This window comes from Lactuca virosa, chromosome 1 (genome assembly GCF_052849685.1).
Source record: "Lactuca virosa cultivar CGN04683 chromosome 1, Lactuca_virosa_CGN04683_v6, whole genome shotgun sequence".
Classification (NCBI taxonomy): Eukaryota; Viridiplantae; Streptophyta; class Magnoliopsida; order Asterales; family Asteraceae; genus Lactuca; species Lactuca virosa.
Genome location: NC_136426.1, coordinates 201,773,098 through 201,797,173, shown reverse-complemented (window position 1 = coordinate 201,797,173; position 24,076 = coordinate 201,773,098). Strand labels below are relative to the sequence as shown.

The following is a 24,076-nucleotide window of genomic DNA, read 5'->3' as shown; positions in this document are numbered from 1 at the left end:
TTCTTTGATTCTTAAAACATCAACATGTGACCCAGTCACATCATGTAATGAGGATCTTAGAATAGAAACTTAACAGAGTTAGATAATGGGCTCTACCTGAAGTAGAGTCAGACTTATTGACTTTAACATCCTTAGGTAAACTTGGCAGCTTTGCAATCAACGCCCCTTCCTTTGGCAAAATAAACATATGGACCCTTTGGTAATGGGACTATCTCAGACTTAGCCTTTCTCCTTACCATTTGGTCAACCGGGTTGACTATGGCCAATCCCTTTCCATTGGGAGAGAATGCTTTTTCTGGATTTCCAGTGTCACCATTGTCACTGTCCATAAAGTTTTTGGGAAGTTGATCTTCTAATCAAATTTGCTTTACTATCGTTCCAAATCATTGTTGATTCAGCAGCACCAAGCAAATAGATATGATCATTAAGGTTCATGTCATAGTCTGTTTCATAGTAGTCCCAAAGGAACTCACTATGTGACTTAGAAAGTGATTGAACATCCAACTTTCTCAAGACTTTGACACCCAACTCTCCCAGCTTGTCAATATGTGACTTCATCTCTAAGATGTGATCACACATAGACCTTGCTTGCCATTAGGGCTTGAGTGACCTTGAACTTGTGGGTTAGGGAGAATAATTGGAGGAGGTGGAGGAAGTAAAGTTCCAAGAGATTTGGGAGGATCATAGATGTCTGAACCAGACATCTTTTTGGGAGATATTCAAGATAGTTGATCTAAAGTCCTTAATATAACACCCAATATGAAATATTAAGGCTAGGACCCAGCAAACTATTTTATAACTTGGAAAAGGGATGCCGTAATCCAAGCTATAAAATATTTGAAGGTAGGTGAATGACGATTCACCAATTTCCACCAAGATAAACGAAATGTATTATTAGGTTTTAATTGGTTTTGAAACTCCTAGATTCTTTTGAGATTCATTGAACTTTTCAAAGGCATGTTTCAATCTCGAGTGTGCCCTTCAGGTTTTGTGACTGGGATGCCGAGGATCACAAAACAAGGTGTGAAGTAACCATGCAAATATACTTGGTACCCTTAATATTTACCCCTCAATCGATGTGCCGGTAAACCACACGAGCTCCACCGATACTATGATAAATATTAAGTTACCCTTTGCCTACGTTGTTAAGTCCAGGTTAGTGTGCCGGTTAACCACACACGCTCCACTAACGACTTAAGCAAAGTGCAAAGCCTACCTTATACCCCCCTTATAGACTGGCTTCGTGAATGAGGCCTACTAACGGTAAGACTGACTTTACTCTTATACATATATATATATATATATATATATATATATATTATTAACTTATAATATTATAAAGTATAAGGGTTGAATTTTAACTTTTAAAATTCTAAGGGCTAACTTGGAATTAAAGTATTCATAAGTGAAAACTTTTCAAATTCCAAAACTTGAGGGCAAGTTTTGAAACTATTCAAAACTAATTAATTCCATAACTTATGAGTTTAAAGTAGTTGTAATTAAAAAAAAAACTCTTCAAGTTCCATAACTTGAGGACAAGTTATGGAAGACTTTAAACTAATTAATAAAAAAAATAACTTTTTTTTATTGTAACTTATGGAACTAATTAAGGTTACACTTTTTTTTTAATTTAATGAAGAGACTCTTGAACCTCCATAACTTGAGAACAAGTTATGGAGTCATAAAACCATTTAATTAGAACTAGACTCTTCATTTTGTAACCTTTGCCAACTTTTATGAGTTTTATGATTCTTAAATGTGACTTTTCATATAACTTGAGGACAAGTTACAAAAACACACTTTGGAATCAACTCTTAGATTAAAATGGATTGAAAACAACTATTTCACACAACTTTTCTATTAATCTAAGAACCTCATAAGAACAAGATAATTCAAATCATCAATCTTCAAGAAATTAGCATGAACATACAAACTAATATAAATCTTGAAATTATGACAATTATCTTAGAAATTGGATTAGCATGAACATTACCACATCAAAAACAAGTTTATAAGTCCAAAAACATCTTAGGGTAATGTTCCTAGTCCAATTCCAGCCAAAACAATCGAATATATGCATCCAACTCGATTTTTCAGCTACTTTTGCAAGTATAACAAGAAAACAAGCCTAGGCTCTGATACCACTGTTGGGTTATGAGCATTCTAACACTCCTAAGTGTACATGCAACCCTAAATACCTTGGATCTATGTTTTCTCTATTATACATACAATTATGAACATCCAAGGTATTATCCTAATCTAGCATACAAAATAATAAATATAACAAGATAGAATACATACCTCTTTGATGTAGAATGTCTTCATGAAGCTTGAGTGCCTAGTGCCCCAAGTGTGACACCTCAAATGGTTCACACAACACCAAATGCACATGGAATGACTTGAGAGAAATGGAACACTCATTGAAATCGTCTAGCCCTCATATTCACACATTAGTGCACGATTTCTTGAGCCATGGGATTCTTTTATATGGTGGCTATTAGGGTTACACCATGTAACTCATAACTTTACCCATTCCTTATGCTCCATGGATTTTAACCTCCATGGAGTATCCATGGGTCACCCCATGGACTTAGTCCAACATAAGGAATCTTGGATCACAAGCCCACATATATAAGAATGAATGATTTACACAATCAACCCATATATTTAATTAGTCTCCTTTTGATCACTTAATTAATTCTAAATTAATTCTTGATCAATACTAATTAAATAACCTTATTAATATATTAGAACTTATAATATATTAACCAACCTTAAGTGTTATTTCTCTCATTATAGTCTATCCAAATGCATGATGCCATGCAACCCAAATGGACCATGCTGGGTCGGGTCAAGTCTTACCAATTATAGTTATGGACTTAGACATTAATCCAACAGTATGTACTTGACCCGACCCGGCATGGTCCATTTGGGTTGCATGGCATCATGCACTTGGATAGACTAAATGAGAGAAATAAGACACTTATGGTTATTAATATATTATAAGTTCTAATATATATTAAATGAGAATAATAATATCTAATTAGTATTGATCAAGAATTAATTTAGAATTAATTATGTGATCAAAAGAAGACTAATTAAATATATGGGTTGATTGTGTAAATCACCCATACTTGTATAGTGGGCTAATGCTCCATGGATTATCAAGTTGGGCTAAAACCCATTGGATGCTCCATGGATGCTCCATGGTGTCTTTTAACCCATGGATCATGGAAATGAAGAGCCATGTCAAATTAGGGTTTACATGGTGTAACCCTAATTATGACACACTATATAAGCATCATGTTGGAGACCAAAATCGGCACTAGTGTGTGGACATGAGGGCTAGCCGATTTTCAAGAAGTGTAAGATTCTCTCAAGTTTATTCCAAGTGTATTTGGTGTTGTGTGAGCCATTTGAGGTGTCACACTTGAGGCACTTGGCACTCAAGCCCATGGAGTCAAGCTACAACAACAAGGTATGTTATCTAACTAGAATCTTGTAGTATAGATATTTCATAATATGCTAGTTAGGATGAAACCTTGGAATATTAAGTATTTGTATGTATATTAGAGAAAACATAGATCCAAGGTTTATAGGGTTGCATGTACACTATAGGAGTGTTAGAATGCTCAAAACCCAACAGTGGTATCAGAGCCTAGGCTTGTTTTCTTGTTATACCTGCAAAATTGGCTGAAAAATCGAAGTTTGCTGCTGTCTGCTCAGCAGACTCGCCGAGTCCATGAAGGGACTCGACGAGTCCAAGGCTAAATTCATCCAACTCGCCGAGTTGGATCATGCACTCGACGAGTTGGACCCCCAGACAGCATCTCTTCGACTGTTTTGGCTGGAATTGGACTAGGAACACTACCACAAGCTGTTTTTGAACCTATAAATCTATTTTGATGTGGTAATGTTCATGCTAATCCAATTTCAAAGATAATTGTCAATAGATTCATGTTTTGTATTAGTTTAATGATTAGGCTAATTACATGAAAAAGTTTGATTTGAATTATCTTGTTCATATGAGTTGCTTAGATTAATAGAAAAAGTTATGTGAAATTGTGTTTTCAATCCATTTTAATCTAAGAATTGATTCTAAAATGTGTTTGTGTAACTTGTCCTCAAGTTACATAAAAGTCACATTTAAGTTTCTTAAAACTCATAAAGATTGTCATAGGTTACAAAGTGAAGAGTCTTGTTATCATTAAATGTTTTTATGACTCCATAACTTGTCCTCAAGTTATGGAGGTTCAAGAGTCTCTTCATTATATTAAAATTATGTGTAACCTTAGTTTTCATAACTTATAAATAAAAGAAGAGTTTAATTATTTTATGGCTCCATAATTTGTCCTCAAGTTATGGAGGTGTAAGAGTTACTTCTTTAAAAAGTGTAATTAAAGAAAAGTGGTTACATAAAAATGAGGAGTCTTCATTTTAATGAACCATAAAACTCATAAGTTATGAATTGAATAGTTTTGAATAGTTTCAAAACTTGCCCTCAAGTTTTGGCATTTGAGAAGTTTTCTTTCATGAATACTTTAATTCCAAATTAAGCCCTCAGAATTTTAAAAGTTAAAATTCAACCCTTATACTTTATAATATTATAAGTTAATAATATATATATGTATAAGAGCAAAGTCGTTTTACCATTAGTAGGCCTCATTCACGAAGCCGGTCTATAAGGGGGGTATAAGGTTACTGCCTATAAAATGGCAGTTTAATGGGTGTCCACTCTCACCCACCGCTTCCTTGATCGGTGGAGGGTCGTTAGCCGAAAAAGGTAGGACAAGGACTATAATCTCCCTTCATTAAAAGTATTAATGATAAATACTAAGTAACTAAACACTTAGAAATTCCCAATCTTAGTTACTTAGGAAAATGTGAATAAGGTGCTAATCCATGAAATTACACTTTGCACTTTGTTAAAGCCGTTAGTGGAGTGTGTGTGGTTAACCGGCACACTAACCTGGACTTAACAAGGTAGGCAAAGGGTAACTTAATGTTTATCATAGTATCAATGGAGCGTGTGTGGTTAACCGGCACTTCGATTGAGGGGTAATACATTAAGGGTACCAAGTAATTTGTATGGTTACTTCACACCTTGTTTTGTGATCCTCGGCATCCCAGTCACAAAACTTGAAGGGCACACTCGAGATTGAAACATGCCATTGAAAAGTTCAATGAATCTCAAAAGATCTAGGAGTTTCAAAAAACCAATTAAAACCTAATAATACATTTTGTTTTTCGTGGTGGAGATTGGTGAATCGTTATTCACCTACCTTCAAATATTTTATAGCTTGGATTACGGCATCCCTCTTCTAAGTTATAAAATAGTTTGTTGGGTCCTAGCCTTAATATTTCATATTGGGTGTTATATTAAGGACTTAAATCAACCTGCTTGAATTTCTCCCATTGTAATGTCTGGTTTAGACAACAATGATTCCCAAATCAAGCTTTCCTAATGAAGATGATTTCCCAAGTTTGTCTCATGGAAATCATACTTCACTTCATCCACTTTCTCCAATTATTCTCCCTAACCCACAAGTACAAAGTCACTCAAGCCCTATTGGCAAGCAAGGTCTATGTGTGCTCACATCTTGGAGATGAAGTCACATATTGACAAGCCGGGAGAGTTGGGTGTCAAAGTCTTGAGAAAGTTGTATGTTCAATCACTTTCTAAGTCACATAGTTAGTTCTTTTGGGACTACTATGAAATAGACTATGACATGGCCCTTAATGATCTTATCTAAATCAGAAATGATTTGAAGGACTAGTAAAGCAAATTTGATTAGAATATCAGTTTCCCTAAACATCAATGGACATTGAAAATGGTAACATTAGATATCCAGAAAGAGCTTTCTTTTCCCAATAGATAGGGGTCGGCCTTGGTCAACCCGGTTGACCGGAAGGTAAAGAGAAAGTCTAAGTTTGGAATAGTCTCGTGTACCATTCCCAAAGGATCCATGTGTCTGTTTTGCCAAGAGAAGGGGCATTGGTTGCGAAGCTGCCAAATTTACCTGAAAGAAAAAAGAATCAAAAGTTTGACTCTGTTTCAGGTAAGTCCACTATCTAACTCTCTTAAGTTTCATTTGAAGATTCTTAATACATTTTGATGTATGGAAGGATCAAACAAAGGGAAGGAAACTTTAAAGAAAGAGTATGTTGAATTTGATCGCGAAGATGGATTTCTCTCGCTTGGTTGAAGATCGAATTCTTGAGCTACTACTTAGGAGTTATGATAGATTGCTAGGAAACATGTAATAACATACTTTTCATTTCAAGTTGCATTGTAAGGAAAAGGTTTTCCGCAATTTTATTTTGATAAATAAATAAAAGTTTGTTATACTTTATTTTATATCTCCTTACAATGACATTTATGAAACCTTGATGTTTGTATGTTTCTAACAATATTGGAAATATGAATTTGATTCTTTCATTTGTGGTAGTGTCTTAATTTACCAAGTAAGGAAATATTCTCATCACCCAAGTTTCAATTGGACAGAAACTTGGAATCATGCAAGTTGTATAGTATGATGAATGAGAAGTTTCAATTTTGGTAAAATTAAGACTAGTTCCTTGTTCACATGTTTATGTGACTCAAGTGAAGGACTAAGGGATCAAGTACACACTCTTGTGCACTTGTCAAAGTCCACCACAAAAGATGGATAAGACTATTCGTAATGATTTACTAAGGTTTAGTAAATATGATTATACTTACAAGCTTAAGTATAATTCTGAGACATTGGAAAAGTTTCAATGTATGACAGAGCGAATAAGAAGAATCAAATTAGGCAGAAGAATAAAAGTTTCTCAAATCTGAAAAGATGGGAGAGTACTTTAGTATCATGTATATATGATCATCTTAATGATTAAGAGACCTTATCACAATTCATCTTCTAAGTGCATTCTGATAGCTAAGAAGAGGAGTTATGAATTGTAAGATGAGTCATACTTCGTTCCAAAACAAATCTTAGAGTCATACTCCAAGATTGTAACTTGAGTGACACGTCTTAAAGAAATTTTAAAACACTTGTCAAATGTAAGAGTAAAAGTTTTCTACTCTTGTACATTTAAAATTGGTAAGTTGTGATGTTTTGGATAAAACAAAGACCAACTAAGGCCAATTGTGTGAAGTGTTTGTCTTGATTAGAATCCACACTATCTCTTGAATATTTGAAAAGAAAGTCTTATAGGTCAAGAAGACAGTGGGAGTCTAAAAGATCCTGAAATAGTTTCAAGAACTAATCAAGAATAAAACCTTTATTTCATCACTAGCACACAACTAGAGGTTTATAACCTATCGTGTTGACATTTCTGTGCCCGTTCCAGTTAAGTTGGCTATACATTTGAGTTCTACATGATCTCAATTGTTTACATAAATACTTGGAAGCAATGGCAGGCCCCTTGTGCTGCCAGGTGGCAAGAAGTTAAGATTGCACAAGTTCAATCCATATGAGTTAGGATTTGTCGCTAACCTAGTCTTGTGATTATGGTTTTGACAAATTCACGTGGATAAGAACACATACACCATAAAATCTAAGGGTCATAAGGTTTCTCTCCGATTCATGGAAATGATGGTGAGGAAACACTTCCACCAAGTAGATTTTAAGTAGATAGCAATCTGTGCATTCTCAAAGTCGTTAGTAGAGCACACTAACATGGACTTATGAGAAATTGCAAAGATCTAAACAATTAAGACTATGATTACGACATCCCTTTTCATAGTTCTAAAATTGTTTAGACACACATGTGAGCTATCTAAGGTGTATGATCTTTATCAAAGCAATCTAGTATCAGAAATCTGAACTTTGGTAAGAAAGTCAATAAAGTATTGATTTCTAGAAGTCCAGTAATTTCTGGATACATGTCAAAGCTAGTGGGAACATAAATGTTATGCTAATAATCATCATGTTAGTAGGAGCATGATAATTATGATAAGTATTGCAAGTTAGCAATGTTAATTATAGAAAACAAAAGTTTTAATTCATGAGGTTGCATGGGTTGAAAAAGTTGTTTTGCTATAATTAAGGGAGAGGAAATTATACTTCATGTCAATTCTAAAAGGCTTAGAGTGAGATTTTAAGCTTAGATTGAGATTTTAATCATCTTTAGTCAAGAATATATATTTGAATTTTATGTTGGATTAGTTCAACTTAAGAAAATTCATTATATTGCGTTCTCAAAATTCGATTATGATTACGACATCCCTTTTCATAGTCAAATCTTGAAAACATGGCAAACAAAAAATTATTATAGCAAAAGACTGGTCTAGAATCATGTCTTTATGTGAGACATCATGAATCATGTCCCATTTGCTTTGGGTACAAGATCGATTGCATGTGCTATAATATTTATCCTTTCTAAGTTTTCCAAATGCCTTGGGGCATTAAGTGGAAAAAGGATTAGAACTGGAAATGACTAAAATGATTAAGCAATTGTCGAGGACAATCTGAGGTTTACCAAAGATTGGTTACTCATGGACAATTGGAAGTATAGATTGTTGGATTAATGTCTAAGTCCATAACTATAATTGGTAAGACTTGACCCGACCCGGCATGGTCAATTTGGGTTGCATGGCATCATGCATTTGGATAGACTATAATGAGAGAAATAACACTTAAGGTTGGTTAATGTATTATAAGTTCTAATATATTAATAAGGTTATTTAATTAGTATTGATCAAGAATTAATTTGGAATTAATTAAGTGATCAAAAGGAGACTAATTAAATATATGGGTTGATTGTGTAAATCATTCATTCTTATATATGTGGGCTTGTGATCCAAGATTCCTTATGTTGGACTAAGTCCATGGGGTGACCGATGGATACTCCATGGAGGTTAAAATCCATGGAGCATAAGGAATGGGTAAAGTTATGAGTTACATGGTGTAACCCTAATAGCCACCATATAAAAGAATCCCATGGCTCAAGAAATCGTGCACTAATGTGTGAGTGTGAGGGCTAGACGATTTCAAGGAGTGTTCAAGTTTCTCTAGAGTTATTCCAAGTGTATTTGGTGTTGTGTGAACCATTTGAGGTGTCACACTTGGGGCACTAGGCACTCAAGCTTCATGAAGACATTCTACATCAAAGAGGTATGTATTCTATCTTGTTATATTTATTATTGTGTATGCTAGATTAGGATAATACCTTGGATGTTCATAATTGTATGCATAATAGAGAAAACATAGATCCAAGGTATTTAGGGTTGCATGTACACTTAGGAGTGTTAGAATGCTCATAACCCAACATAGATTAAGGACCATGTTGACATATTTTGAAAAGAGGCAACTCTTGTTCAGAAGGGGTAGTCAAAATGGGAATATGGAGTTGTCTCCATAGGTGGAAGTTATCTGTGTAAGATTAGGAAAACTTAATGCAAGAAGCATGTTCAAAGCTATGTACTTTGAATATGAGACTTAATTTCCATGAAGTTGATCTTCATTGGAATACCCTGTTATGACTGTTGACAAGTCTATGTGACTTTGTACATATTCATTACAAGAGGGTCAGTGCATATAAGTTTAAAATCTAAACAAATTTTGATAAATGTTAGGAATTTGGAATTCTTACATTTTCGATAAGGATTTGGGAGTGTGAAAAGAGAATCATTGAAAGTATGGTCAATCGATTCAGTTCACAAAGAAAGGATCATAAACAAACATAGAGTGCATACTAGGTGTATGGCAAAGAAAAACATAGTGTACATGCTTGGAGCATGGGACAACTAGTGTTTTTAATTCAAGTATAAAGTTGATAAACCGAAACAATGAATAATGAGTAATCAGTATGGTGATAAATAAAAGTGTTTATTTATGTTCATAGGGTTTGATACCATATTTGATTCATTTATTCTTGTATTTCATTTTGCATGTTTTGACTTCCAGAATAAACTAGGTTATTCTTCCGGAATAACTAAGTTATTCAAACCATCCACAGTCGGTCATATGTTGGAAGTAGATATGAATCAAGACTGTCATGGGTTGTCGTGTAGAGGTCCAAGTTGGTGGACAAAGTGGTGCTACAACACTCATGAGTGCTCATAAGTTCTGAGTATTGGATTCAACCCGCGCTCATTAGAATCACTTCATGGATTTTATCACAAGTGATCATGAGACGATAATATCTTATATTCTTCAAACCTAGAGATATGAGTTGTTACTATGAGTTGATAGTACATTGATTGCACGAAAACGCATTGGTAACTCGATGTTATAAAACATGCCTTTGTGTATGATTCAACAAGTAGTAGAACAAGCCATATGAGTCGAAGTTTATCCATTCCTTTTACCTTCGGGATAAAAGCAATATATGTGGGCCCCTCGATGATTTAGCGATGACACGTGTGAGTGCTTAGCCAAGCCATGACTGATTTGATTTGTTCAGTCAGTCAGTCGTCATAAATCGGAAATCGGGAAACAACAAATGGACTGAGAGAATGATTTGTAATCCATGTCTCAGTCCATATGATATCTAGAATTGAGGAATATATGATCCCTTATCTAATGGACAAGTCATTGGCGAGATCAGAGTTCAGTTACAACATCAGAGTTCGACAGCGGCTTTTGAGAGCTACAATTGCTAGTTGGGTTTCGAAGTCATACGCAATAATAGTTTTAGACTTATCCAAGTGGCAGACTGTTGGATTAATGTCTAATTCCATAACTATATTTGGTATGTACTTGACCCGACCCGGCATGGTCCATTTGGGTTGCATGGCATCATGCACTTGGATAGACTAAATGAGAGAAATAAGACACTTATGGTTATTAATATATTATAAGTTATAATATATATTAAATGAGAATAATAATATCTAATTAGTATTGATCAAGAATTAATTTAGAATTAATTATGTGATCAAAAGAAGACTAATTAAATATATGGGTTGATTGTGTAAATCACCCATACTTGTATAGTGGGCTAATGCTCCATGGATTATCAAGTTGGGCTAAAACCCATTGGATGCTCCATGGATGCTCCATGGTGTCTTTTAACCCATGGATCATGGAAATGAAGAGCCATGTCAAATTAGGGTTTACATGGTGTAACCCTAATTATGACACACTATATAAGCATCATGTTGGAGACCAAAATCGGCACTAGTGTGTGGACATGAGGGCTAGCCAATTTTCAAGAAGTGTAAGATTCTCTCAAGTTTATTCCAAGTGTATTTGGTTTTGTGTGAGCCATTTTAGGTGTCACACTTGAGGCACTTGGCACTCAAGCCCATGGAGTCAAGCTACAACAACAAGGTATGTTATCTAACTAGAATCTTGTAGTATAGATACTTCATAATATGCTAGTTAGGATGAAACCTTGGAATATTAAGTATTTGTATGTATATTAGAGAAAACATAGATCCAAGGTTTATAGGGTTGCATGTACACCATAGGAGTGTTAGAATGCTCAAAACCCAACAAAAAGGACCAAACCTCGAGCCCGAGTTTCTACTAATTATGAAGTGTTTACATTTGAACCGCCGAATTCTTTAGTAAGTGACGAAAGTGAGGAAGAATCCTTAATATCAAGGGATGATGAAGTGGCAACTGAAGGGGAAATCGAGATTGACAAAGAAGAAGTACAAAAGATGGGTCCAAAGAATGGGGTAAAGAAGAAAAAGTGTGGAAAAAGGACAAGGTGTGAATCTGAAGACAATGCTCAAAGGAGAAGGAAAGAAGAATTGAGAAGAGCATACAAGAGAAAGATACATGCTTACAAAACAAAATACAAACCCCAAAAGATTAAGCATGGCATCCCGATGAAAGAAAACGCAGCAACGTAGAGCGGGAAGGAGTCCAACTAAAGACTCCTCAAAAAGAAGCGCTTGACGGGAGGCAACCCGTTACGAGAGTTTGCTTTCTTTTTCCTTTCTCGTTTTATTTTTCGTTTTAGTTTTGTTTGGTTTTCTAGGACTTTTCTATCCAGTTCTTCCTAATTGTCTACAAATGATTGCTTGAGGACAAGCAAGGCCTGAGTGTGGGGTGTGGTATAAAGTTTTTTGAAAATTTTTCATTTTAAGAAAAGCTTAACAGACTCGCCGAGTCAGACCCCTATTCGTCGAGTCAGACCCCTACTCGACGAGTCCATACGCTTTCAGAAAGTTTGACCCCGCGACCTTACTCGCCGAGTCGGGCCCCTACTCGACGAGTCGGTCTTATTTACTGAAAAATATAATTATTTTACAATTCGGTAAAAGTAGGGTTTTTACCCTAATTTGAAACAACAACTTCATAGTGCACAGCAGCCGCCACACTCGACGAGCCTCTCCTTCTCTCTCAAGTTTTCATCCTTGATTTTCTTCCATTTTCTCCAAAATCTTCAAGCAAGGTAACATTTTTCCCCCCTTAATTCTGTTAAAGGTTCAATCTTTAGATGCTTTATGCCCCTAATTTGTTGAAAACCCGGTTTTGAAAAGATTTGAATTTTTAGGGTTCTAAAATTTGACTTAAATAGGATGTTTATGTTCAAATTGTTGATGAATAACAGATTATTAGACATTCCTAGACAAACCCCTACAAAAATTATGAGATTTTATGGGTTAATTTGACCAGACCCGTATGGCAGGTTCGAAGTGTTCATAGGACTTGCCGAGTCTGTTCATGGACTCGACGAGTCTAGTCGTGAGACCTAGATTATGAGTTTTGATGTTTTCTGTGGTTTGTGTGTTCTATTATATTTTGCAGGAACTATGTTCAGAAGGGGTCAAAGCTCCAGTGTAAACCAAGGATCCCATCCTTGGTTAACCTTCCCACAAATGAATTCGAATTCAACTATAAGGAAATGGAGGAAAAGGCTAGAAGAACTGAAAAAGAAGGAGATCTATGTCCCGAATGCAATTGATTGGGAGTGGATGGAAAGAGTACGATATGAGGAGGAGTTAGCCCCTTACTTGGTCAAAACATTCAATCAAAGTGGGTCTCTATTACTTGTGACGGGTGGAACCAGCTATTCAGGATCTACGAGCCGGTGTATCAAGAACTTTGCTGGGAGTTTTTCTCCACTGTTTCTTCTCAGGGGGGAATGACTGCTACAATCCTGGGAGCGTCACATTTTGCCTTGGTGGGGTATACCGCCAATGCAGTATGGTGGAGCTAACTTGGAGGCTTGGGATTTATGACCAACAATTGGTCCAAACAGGTGCTTTTGGTACTTTTCTGCAACATTTCCACCAAGCATTTCCTGATGGTGTCAATGGACCTCTTTGGTGGAGCACAATTGCCAACAAGGTGTACATTGCTAAATCTGCTCAAGAGGGTAGTATCAGATCACCCACCTGTTGACTAATTCACCGCCTCATCTCAAGCACGATCAACCAACGTAAAGACGATGATAAAGTTCCTAACCTTGACGTGTTTTATTTGTGGAGTATTATTACTCCAAATACTTTTTGCAGTCTTCCATATTTCATGGCAGCCTATCTATTTGAGGGAGCAGTCAAGGACAGGAAGACTTCAAAGATCAATGGCGGGATGTTCGTGACCCGTCTAACCAAATCTTATGGGTTGATGAATGCGGGGGCATGGGATATGTTTACAGAGGTTCTGACCCATCCTTTTAGCATCATGCTTTATAGGAGGACGCGCATAGTGGAGGACTTTGGAAACGGGGTCTTTGGCATACCACATGATGACCCGGTGATTGCACCTGAGGAGCCGGGAAGGAGGGTGAGGAGATGCCAAATGGAAGCTCAAGATGATCCACCGGTAATCCCGGTTGATAATGATGATGTACCTATGGATTGGTACAATGTGGAGATGAGGCATTTTCAAGATAATTTGGCCCGGGGTATCAACTTTAGTAACCAATCCCATATTCAACTATTTAATCACTTCAATCTCCCACACATTGATGGGGGTAATTTCCCCTATATTCCAACATGGGATGAAATAATTAATGCGAGACAAAGCGGAGCCGGAGGAAGTGGGATGCATGATGATGATGATGATGATGAGGAAGAAGAAGAGTGAATTATCCTTTTATTTTTGGTTGTGTTAAAAACAATTTTTATTTGTTTTTGTGTGTTTTTGTTTGCTTTTGTTTGATGTTTGAACAAGTAGTTTAGGATTTATTTTTGTTATGTTTTTCCTTTTTACATGGTTGGTTTTAGTGTCTTTTCAGAATTTGAAAAAAGGTTGCATACAAAGGGTCTCGAGAGTAATAGAAGTATCGAGTTTAGGCGAGAGAGAGAATGGAGTCCGAGTATTGAGTCCGGTCGCGAAGAAAGTCTAAATGAGTCTAAATACTGAGGAAAAAAACTAGCATGATTTAATTTTGAAGTATTTGACCACATATCCGAGCTGACTAGAGCAGAACATAAAATTTTTCACCCAGCGATGACTCGCCGAGTGCACATAGGAACTCAACGAGTCCAAGTGTAAAATCCGGATTATGCCATTTTGCACTACAACTCGGCGAGTCTATCTACTAACTCGACGAGTTGCTACGTATTTCATCTCTTAGCTTATGACTTGATGATTATATCTCACGGCAATTGGTTATTATTAAGAAGATTAATTCATGGAGATTTCCGAAAGTTTTTCCTGCATTTTTAAAGCTGTGATCTACACGACATTTGACGCCCAAGGCATGGATGAGCTGTTCCCATGCCTAAAGTCAGCTGAAGATGGAGCTTTCAATGAAGAAGATCAACCTCGCGACTACTATCCCAGGGGAGTTTGTTCCAATTCCCTCTTTACTTTTGTGTTTTTTTTCTTTTTCATACATAACATGCAATGGGGACATTGAATGAATTAAGTGTGGGGTAGGGGTTGGTTACATTACATTAGTGAATTTAGAATCCTAATTTAGGCTTAATTTTTAAAAAAAATGCATAAACATTGCTAGGGGCTTAATTTAGAAAACTATGGTAAAAGCAATTAGGATTCCATGCTAGTATTATGTTTGATGATACTATGAAGACCCAAATGTTTAGTTGAGCCTATACACGTTATAATGCATTTGTGGCCTCCCTTATTCTAGTGAAATCATGGGACAAAAACACAACCTCGCTTAGTTTGAGGATTGCAATATGTTTAGCATCGTGTACCAGAAATGTATCCAGGAAAGCTTATGTAGTCATTGCACATAAGACTAATGCCTTAACCAATAAGGGTTGAAGTTGAGCGCCCTTTCTTAACTATGTAGGATTTGAGTGAAGGAAAAAGTGAGATACATGTTAAAAAATTAAAAAAAAAAGAGAGAATTACAAGAAAAGTTTGAAGATTTTTTTTGGAGCAATCAAAGTCAAAATCAAAGAAAGAAGAAAAATTCTGAAGAAAATCCAAAAGTTGAAGATACCCAAAAATCAAAGAGGTGGCAAATTTGAAGAATTCAAAGAAATCAAAGTTCAATTTATCAAGGAAGTGAAGAATTCCAAAGAGCTCCATTGTGGTATCGAAAAGTTGTAATTTTTTCTAGATTATGTATGCTTGGGTTGCTCAACCAAAAATACCTTGAGGTTAGAAAGTTTTCTGGGGATGGATTCGGAGGGATGCATAAAATGAGCAATGTTCAAAAGAAGTGGGCGAGTGTTTATGAGGATTGTGAGTATTTAGAATTGAGGGGGGTCCTTTAGGAAAAATTTGTAGACATAAATGCATGCGTTGCGGTCTTGGCATAATGGCTGGGTTCGATTGGGATTGTCTTATTAGATATTAGTATGATAAAATTCAGTTTTGCTTGGGGGCAAGCAAAAGTCAAGTGTGAGGTATTTTGATATGTGCATGTTTAGCCATATATTTAGTATAGATTTTTATCATTTATTACCTAATTATTTGCATAATATGGACAAAAGGTTCTTAATAGTGTTTGAATTATATTTTCAGCCCAAAAGAAGTGCTCGGAAGCAAAAGGAAGCAGGAGCAGCTATCGAGAGCCCAGAAATCAAAGAAACAAGAAAAGGACCAAAAAATATACTAGGACTCGACGAGTCTATCACTGACTCGACGAGTTGTATCGAGTTCCCGCGAAGATTCTAGACGCAGAAGAATAAGAGTCCTTACCTTGTTGGACACGGGGATTTAATGAAGGAATCGACGAGTCGATCCCTGGACTCGATGAGTCGCCTCTAAACTATAAAAAGGGACTTCCAGATCAACATCTGATTTTTTTCCAAGAACCCTGGGAGAAGAGCTGCGATTCAGAACGTGAGAAGACATCTGGAAGAGTGAAGATCCAACCTAGATTCAATTTCAAAGAGAATTAAGGCACAATTCATTACTCTTTAATTAAACCTTTAGTTTTAATCATGTTGAAACTTATAGATTCTGTTTTAGAGTTTGATTTTACTTCAATCACGAACTAAACCTTTTAAACTTCTGTTTGGGGAGATAAATTTGAGACTATGGTTTGATCTAATGGTAGGATTAACTTTTAATTGGTAAATTTTGTTAAATTAAGCTTGTTAAAGACTCTTATGCATTAACCATAACTATTCTCTGTTAATAGGAAGTCAATTAGGCTATATGAACATCTCTTAATTGTTTATCTCATGTGATTTATGTGAACACATTGTTATGTGCCTAGGATTGGTGAATGTGAAACTAGGGTTAACTAGAGAATGGGTAAATTAATGTGTGAGCTTGTTTGATAAACCAACAACAAGAGGCTAATTGAATTACTAATTTGATTAACCAATTACAAGTCTTATTTAATCTGAATAAATAACCTAGGGAATTAATTAATTTAGACAATTGACCACTGTTTGAGTTAATTTATTTTCTAAGGATTAGTTATAGCAAATGTGAACCTAATCACCTGAATCGGTAGCCAATAAAAAGTTAATCCATTGCACTATTACCATAAAATTAACCATAGGATCAAATGAGTCAAACCTGAACATAAGTCCCTTTAGATATTGAATTTAGTTGGTCTTTGCTTGTTTAGTTGTTAGTTAGTTAATTAGTTTAAGTGTTTGTTAAGTTTCTAGTCTTGAAAAACTAGAGAAACCCCCTCCTTTATTATTTTGTTTTTAGATAATTTTAGTAATTAGTTTAATTACCGTTCCCTAAGTTCGATACCCTGCTTACTAGACCTATACCACCAATAGACAGGTACACTGCCTTTTGTGTGATTAATTTATATTTTAGAAGTAGGATTAAAACTAGTTGAATTTACACACATCATATTCAATGAATTATGAACCTTTAAATTTAGGATATCAAAAGATGAAATATTTCAGCTTTTTAGCTATTTTTAGAAAATCTTCAAACATGCACATCTCATTCGTTTTAAGTCGAATTGTCATGCGGTTCTTTCCAATGTGTAACTTAGAGTTTGCACATAATTTTAGACTATTATTTTGTCGTTTTTGATGTTATATTCAATGAATTAAAAGCCTTCAAAGTTAGGATATCAATTTTGAAACATTATTAGTTTTTTTCAACTTTTTTTTACTTTTGTATTTTGTAAAAATCTTTAAACATACATATCTCGTTTGTTTTAAGTCGGATTAACACGTGGTTCTTTCCAACATGTAATTTAGAGTTTGTACATGATTTTAGACTATAGTTTTGTCGTTTTTGGTCTTATATTAAATGAATTACAAGTCTTCAAAGTTGGAATATCACAACTGAAATAATTCAGGTATTTTTTAGACTATAATTCTGTATTTTATGCATTTTTGACAGATAAATAATATGAAGGGATCTCGGTAGAGCATTTTTATATGTCTGTGTTAAGATTATTAACTTTTGTTGGTGAACTTGATTTATATGTTAGTTGCTTTTCTTTGGAAAATTAATTTTGCAAGTTCTAATATAATAGATAAAGTTAGATTAGTTATGCATGAAATATAATAAAGTCATTTACTTATTTGATTAAAAGTTCACAAATATGGTATAAATAATCAAAGTTTCACCCGTCTAATGGATACAGGAAATGGAAACGCATTTTGTAACATCCCCATTTGGCACATATCACAATATTATCTGCTTTGGGATCCAAAGCACAAAACTAAAAGCTTGGACCACACAACCTTTATAATCTACTACCAAATGGGCCTTAAACCCAACCACATCACGTCCAGGGCCCTAACCCGACCACTACTTTCCGAATCATGCTTCGGATAAATGTTGACTCATACATATGATGGGTCTCCAGTGTTATACTTATAGCCCAAACTGAACAAGACTTATCTACCCTGACAATGAACGAATCCTTATCCCACTCACTTAAACCAATGAAGAAAAACCGTTACTTCTCTGCTTGAAATCAAGAAACTCAAAACCTTGTCTAACTTCTCGATAGACAAAACCATTCTGAAACATAGTCAATATAACTTCACCTTGCAATCCGAACCAAACAAGCCCTTTTCTCCCCTGAGTTTTCTTGCTGACAACTAGAAAACATAATTCTTAACCATCCCTTCCTACTGAACCCCTTCCTCAAAAACAAGGCGACTCCTACACAAGTCTCAATTATTAATGTCATACCAATATTTCAGTCTCATCTTTCTATCCAATAATTACATTTTTCCGATCTATTCGAGATCTATCAAGCCTCGTACCTGCCTACCTATTGGCTGAAAAGTCAGACTTCCAACCGATTACTGTATCTAACAACCTCTTATATGCCTGCAACACGAGACTCCGACCAAGAGTCTTCCCGACAAAAGCTATCCTAGTGTGAATACCATTATGGCTCCAACAACCCTCCTAATCCAGCCAAGGACATATAGCCAACCACTACATGGACGTAAGATAATCTACTACGCTCTAGGTGAATGCTACCAGCCCAGCTGTAGTCTCACATCACAACCAGCCCCAAAACGGCCTACATCCTTCCTCGATCCCCTGAATGTTGTGGTCCTTCCACAGTCTCTCAACCTATCCTTCCATGGTCTAATCCTACCTTGATAAAACTACAAGCCAAACTGATGATTCGCTACATCCTCACAAATTACTCATTGACCAGGTGTATGCTATGGGCCACCCTGCAGTCTTACAATTGTTGGGTTTTGAGCATTCTAACACTCCTAAGGTGTTCATGCAACCCTAAATACCTTGGATCTATGTTTTCACTAATTATAGATGCAATGGTGTTTCCAAGGTATTAAACCTATAACTAGCACACAATTGTCTTACACTACACAAGAATCTAGTTAGGATAACATACCTTATCTTGGAGCTTGAAGTCTTGATGTATCTAGCCTTAAGAGCTTAGCCCCAATAGTGTGGAAGCCTCAAGTGGAATCACAACACATCATGAACAAAGGATGAACTTGAGATAGAATCTCCATGTACCCAAAACCACCATGAACTTCAAGAATCCACTAAGTATCTTACAAGTCTATCACAAGTGGCGATTTTGGATTTGAATGGATGTATTTATATGTGGGATTTCTAGGGTCATGGATATAACCCAAATCCATACCCATGGGTCTTATGATCCATGGTTCATGTGGCCCAACTTTTTATGTATCCATACATAAACTTAGTCCAACATGGATCATAAGCCCACCACATATAAATATAACTAATTAACATAATTAGTCCCCATAGATTTAATTAGTCTCTTCTGATCACCAAATTAATTTCCAAATTAATTCTTGATCAATACTAATTAACTCATATGATTTCATATTAATATATTATAGCTTATAATATATTAATAAATCATATATAACATCTTCTCTCAAAAGTCCATCCTAACAAATTGTCCTGATAATATGCAACCCAAATGGACCATGCTACTCTCGGGTCAAGTACATACCAATAATAGTTATGGGCTTAGACATCTAATCCAACAACAACACTACTTACCACTATTTTCCAACCTAGTGAATGCTACGGCCACCCCGCAGTCTTACAACACTCCTACAACAGACTATCAACCTAGTGAATGCTACGACTACCCCGTAGTCTTACAACACTTCCACAATAGCCTATCAACCTGGTGAATGCTACGACTACCTCGTAGTCTTACAACACTTCCACAACAACCTATAAACCTGGTGAATGCTACGGCTACCTTGTAGTCTTACAACACTTCCACAACAGCTTATCAACCTGGTGAATGCTACGGCTACCTCGTAGTCTTACAACACTTCCACAACAACCTATCAACCTGGTGAATGCTACGGCTACCCTGTAGTCTTACAACACTTCCACAACAACCATGGATCCAACCCATGGACTTGCCATCGATCTACAATATCATAATCAATCATGAGTTGAAACCTCATCCGAGTATACCTCAATCAGGTTTTCAGGTCATGCTTCGAACCCTAAGGCCTTAATCAGACAAGAACATGCTGAGAGGTTCCAATACAACCCTCAACTTGAACCTAATCATATATCCATCATGCGCCCCTAGTAATGCGTCACATTTGTTGCTTCATGTCCTCAATGAGATAAATCTGAATCTTCAACCCTTGCTTCCCTAATTAAAACTAACAAATGACATTGTCTCGTGCATGCTCCTCAGTTCTAACCACAACCAAAACTGGCTATCTACTTGACCCTGGATAGGTAACTTCAAGTTGAATTGCACTTGGAGGTATTCCATTAATCCCAAGTGTTTCTCCTCCACTTGGAATCGTCTACACACTAGCAACCTTGCAACAGATCAAGAACCTAAGTTATTTTCCAATTTCACTACTCGAGCCCGCCACCAATCGGAGCTTACAAGAACCGAACTTTTCTGAGTAGAAAACCTAGAGTACACACACATCCCAAACCAGATGAATACATCCCAACATCTTAACAAGACTAGATAACTCTAAGAAGCTACTACTGATATTTCTTTTAACATTTCGAGTGGCTTTAATGGATGACAAAGAACGAATAACCCTTTATCAAAACATGAAGGTAACCAATTTCCACGACCTGGTTACCATGGAACAAATAAGATATGGCAAGGTAACCGACTATTAGGAGCTAAACCTAATAAATAAGATATTTGACAAAAGCTCTTTAAATGTTAGGCATTAATGACCCTAAATTTAGACTTAGGGTAAAACCGAACATTTTGTCCATACTTAAGGATTTTTTTGTGGGAGTCCGTTATTTAGGGACCTTCAATGGCGAATGGCTTCGTTACCAATTAGGTTTGGTGGTTTGGGGTTGTAATCAGCAGTAGAGGCTTCCTATTATGCTTTTGTGGCCTTACGAGCTCAATCGTGGGTGTTACAAGAATACATCTTACGAGATCGTGACATATGTGGTATGGATTCAGATTATGTATGTGAGATTATGTTTGTGCTTTGGCCTGTATTCGTGATACGATTCTGGGCTTTGACTTCTGCGGTTTCACTAATAAGGACACCGCCCCTCCAAAAGCTCAACATTCATTGGCGAGTGCCCTTTTTAGTAAAATTATCCAAGACATGAAAGTTCACTTCGACATGACGATTAGACAAAAAGCAATTTTGGAGTGTCTAAGAGCTCCACATGCTTAGGATTTTCTTATGACTATTCCTATTGACGGTCTTGGCTAGCATATGTTGCCAATGGAGTATCGTGCCATCCTCAAGTATCGTCTTATGACCCATTTATTTCCGGCTGATGAGACTTGCCCTGTCTATCGTAAGGCATGCTTGGACTCCTTTGGGGAGCATGCAATTCATTGTAAAGAGCTCCTGGGTTTCAAGCACCGACACAATCTGGTTAGGGATGTTCTTTTCGACATATTTAGGTGCACTGAGATTTCTGCCAAAAAAAAGGCACCTGGGAACTTTCTGACTGACCCATTGGAAGAAAGATCAACACTTAGACCGGGTGATGTTTTAGTATTTGGATGGGCTGGAGGGAAGCATGCATGCGTGGATCTAATAGGGGTTTCCTTTCTTGTGGGCATGGGGAGTGGTGTTTTCACTGTGGGGCAGACTGCTCTAAAAGCTGCATCATCTAAAGTGGCAAAACATGATAAAGCGTGCATGGAAAATCAACACACGTTTATACCTTTTGCATTTCATACTTTCAGTTTCCTTTTGCCACAAGCTGTGGAGCTCCTCAATAGAGTCCAACGGGTCATGCATAGTAATGTTATGACCCCAAGATCTATATATGTTTTTAAAAGAATTAGTTTTGTCATCTAAAAAGGGATTGCGGCACAACTTGTTGGTCGTTAACCCGCTACCTTTAAGTAAAACTTTCTTCTATTTTTATATTAATATCTTTTTGTATTAAAAAAAATTAACTATCATTATTGTTATTGTTTAAACAGCAATGAATTTAGTTTATTCTCATTTGAAAAATGAAAAAAATAAATAAAATAAGATTTATTGACGTTTAAGCTAGATCATCATATTGCTATATTTTAAACGACAATAAATTTACTTTTTAGTATTTTTTTAATCAAAGAAAACTACATTCATTGACATGTAAACTACAGCAATATGCTCGAAAAAAAACTACAACGTTAATCCCAATAAAATACATTATATTTTGTGTTTTGTAACACCTGGAAGCTTGCTTTTCAGTATTAATTTTATATATTCATTTTTAAGAGTTTGGGCTGCCCACGACATGGTTGTGAGATTAACCCGAAATTATAATGATAGAATCCTATCCTATCACAAGGATATAGGAGATAAATCGGAAAGCCGGTAAACTATATTCGTTTTATAATGAAATCATATTTTAGATGATTAATTGCTAACGATATCATAGTTTTAAAGACAAACATATAACAATAAAATATTACGTTAATATATAAAGACAAACATATAATAATAAAATATTCAAAAACTTCTGATCATTATGAATGGTGTAGCTAGGTCATCGTATCATGATCACAAAGATGGACTTTTCTGAAACCAAAATCTAATATAAATTATAATTGTTTCCATACTACTTTCCATCAAATAGACAAATAGTCATTTCTTAAAAAAGAGAGAGAGAAAACAACCATGAAGAGCTTCAGCATAGGTGCATGCCTTCTTGTAGCGCTGGTCCTCCTGGTCTCATTTCCACCGGCGATTTATGGACAAACTTGTCCGCCAAGTGGTAGCATAATGGGAAGAGAACCTCCTCCTGGAGAATGCAACACAGAAAATGACTCTGATTGTTGTGTCGAAGACGAGGTCTATACCACCTACACATGTTCACCAGCTACCACACAAGCAACACTAACTTTGAACAGTTTCGAAGAGGGAGGTGATGGAGGTAGCGAATCAGCATGTGACAACCAATACCATTCTGACGACACACCAATTGTGGCATTATCAACAGGATGGTTCAATGAAAATGATAGGTGCAAGAAGTTCATCACGATCAATGGTAATGGACGAAGTGTAGAAGCCATGGTTGTAGATGAGTGCGACTCTGCAATGGGTTGTGATGAAGAGCATGCCTATCAGCCACCATGCCGTAATAACATTGTTGATGCCTCTAAAGCTGTTTGGAAAGCATTGGGCGTATCAGAAGACAATTGGGGAGAGTTAGATATCTCCTGGTCAGATGCATAATTAATCATCACATACTATATAATTCCAGAAAATTCAGTCTTATATAGATGACTGTCTACGTATGTGTTTGAGTGTATGATAAGTTGTTGAAATAAAAAGTTAGTATTAAACTTGTATTCTATATCTCGTTTTAAGTGTAAGATCTCGATAATGAGATTACATCGTATTAGTGATCAGGGTTTAGGTCCAAATCTTTAGGGTTTAGATTAGATCTCTTATGTATCTCTATTTATATGAGGTTTAACCTCACTATTTATCAATCAAACAATCTATTAATTACCTTACATGGTATCAGAACTTTATGTTAAAATCCTACCGCTGACTACAACCCGCTACCTCCGCCCTTCACGTCTGACTGCATTCTCTCATAATCGTCGGAGATGCCTTCATTATACTTCATATTCCGTTCGTTTTTTTTCTCATCCTAAATAATAAAACAATCGCCGACACCGAACTAGAGCTCTTAGCTTGGCTTCTCTACTGCTTCATTTGCTTATGTCTCCTTGTCGGTTGGCTCATGCCTTTATGCTTTCAGCCTTCTCCTCAACTTGCCTCTTATTCAGATCTATTTTCCGGGTCAGTTGGAATACGCTCCGTCCGGCACAGCTCGAGCTCTCTTTTTCTTCCATCTCAAAGACATGCATATATGTCAAGACCATCTCT

At 36.1% G+C, this 24,076-nt stretch overlaps 1 protein-coding gene across 1 annotated transcript; it reads left to right on the top strand.

Annotated features, from left to right (window-relative positions):
• Nucleotides 1-22,823: 22,823 nt before the first annotated feature.
• On the top strand, nt 22,824-23,673 carry LOC145108269 (kiwellin-1-like). Its single transcript, XM_079045302.1, has one exon. The coding sequence runs from the start codon at nt 22,856-22,858 to the stop codon at nt 23,411-23,413; it is 558 nt and encodes a 185-aa protein (XP_078901428.1). The 5' UTR covers nt 22,824-22,855; the 3' UTR covers nt 23,414-23,673.
• The last annotated feature ends 403 nt before the right edge of the window (nt 23,674-24,076 follow it).

Excerpts from the sequence above, each read along its gene's own strand:
- LOC145108269 (XM_079045302.1), top strand. The coding sequence starts at position 22,856 with ATGAAGAGCTTCAGCATAGGTGCATGCCTTCTTGTAGCGCTGGTCCTC.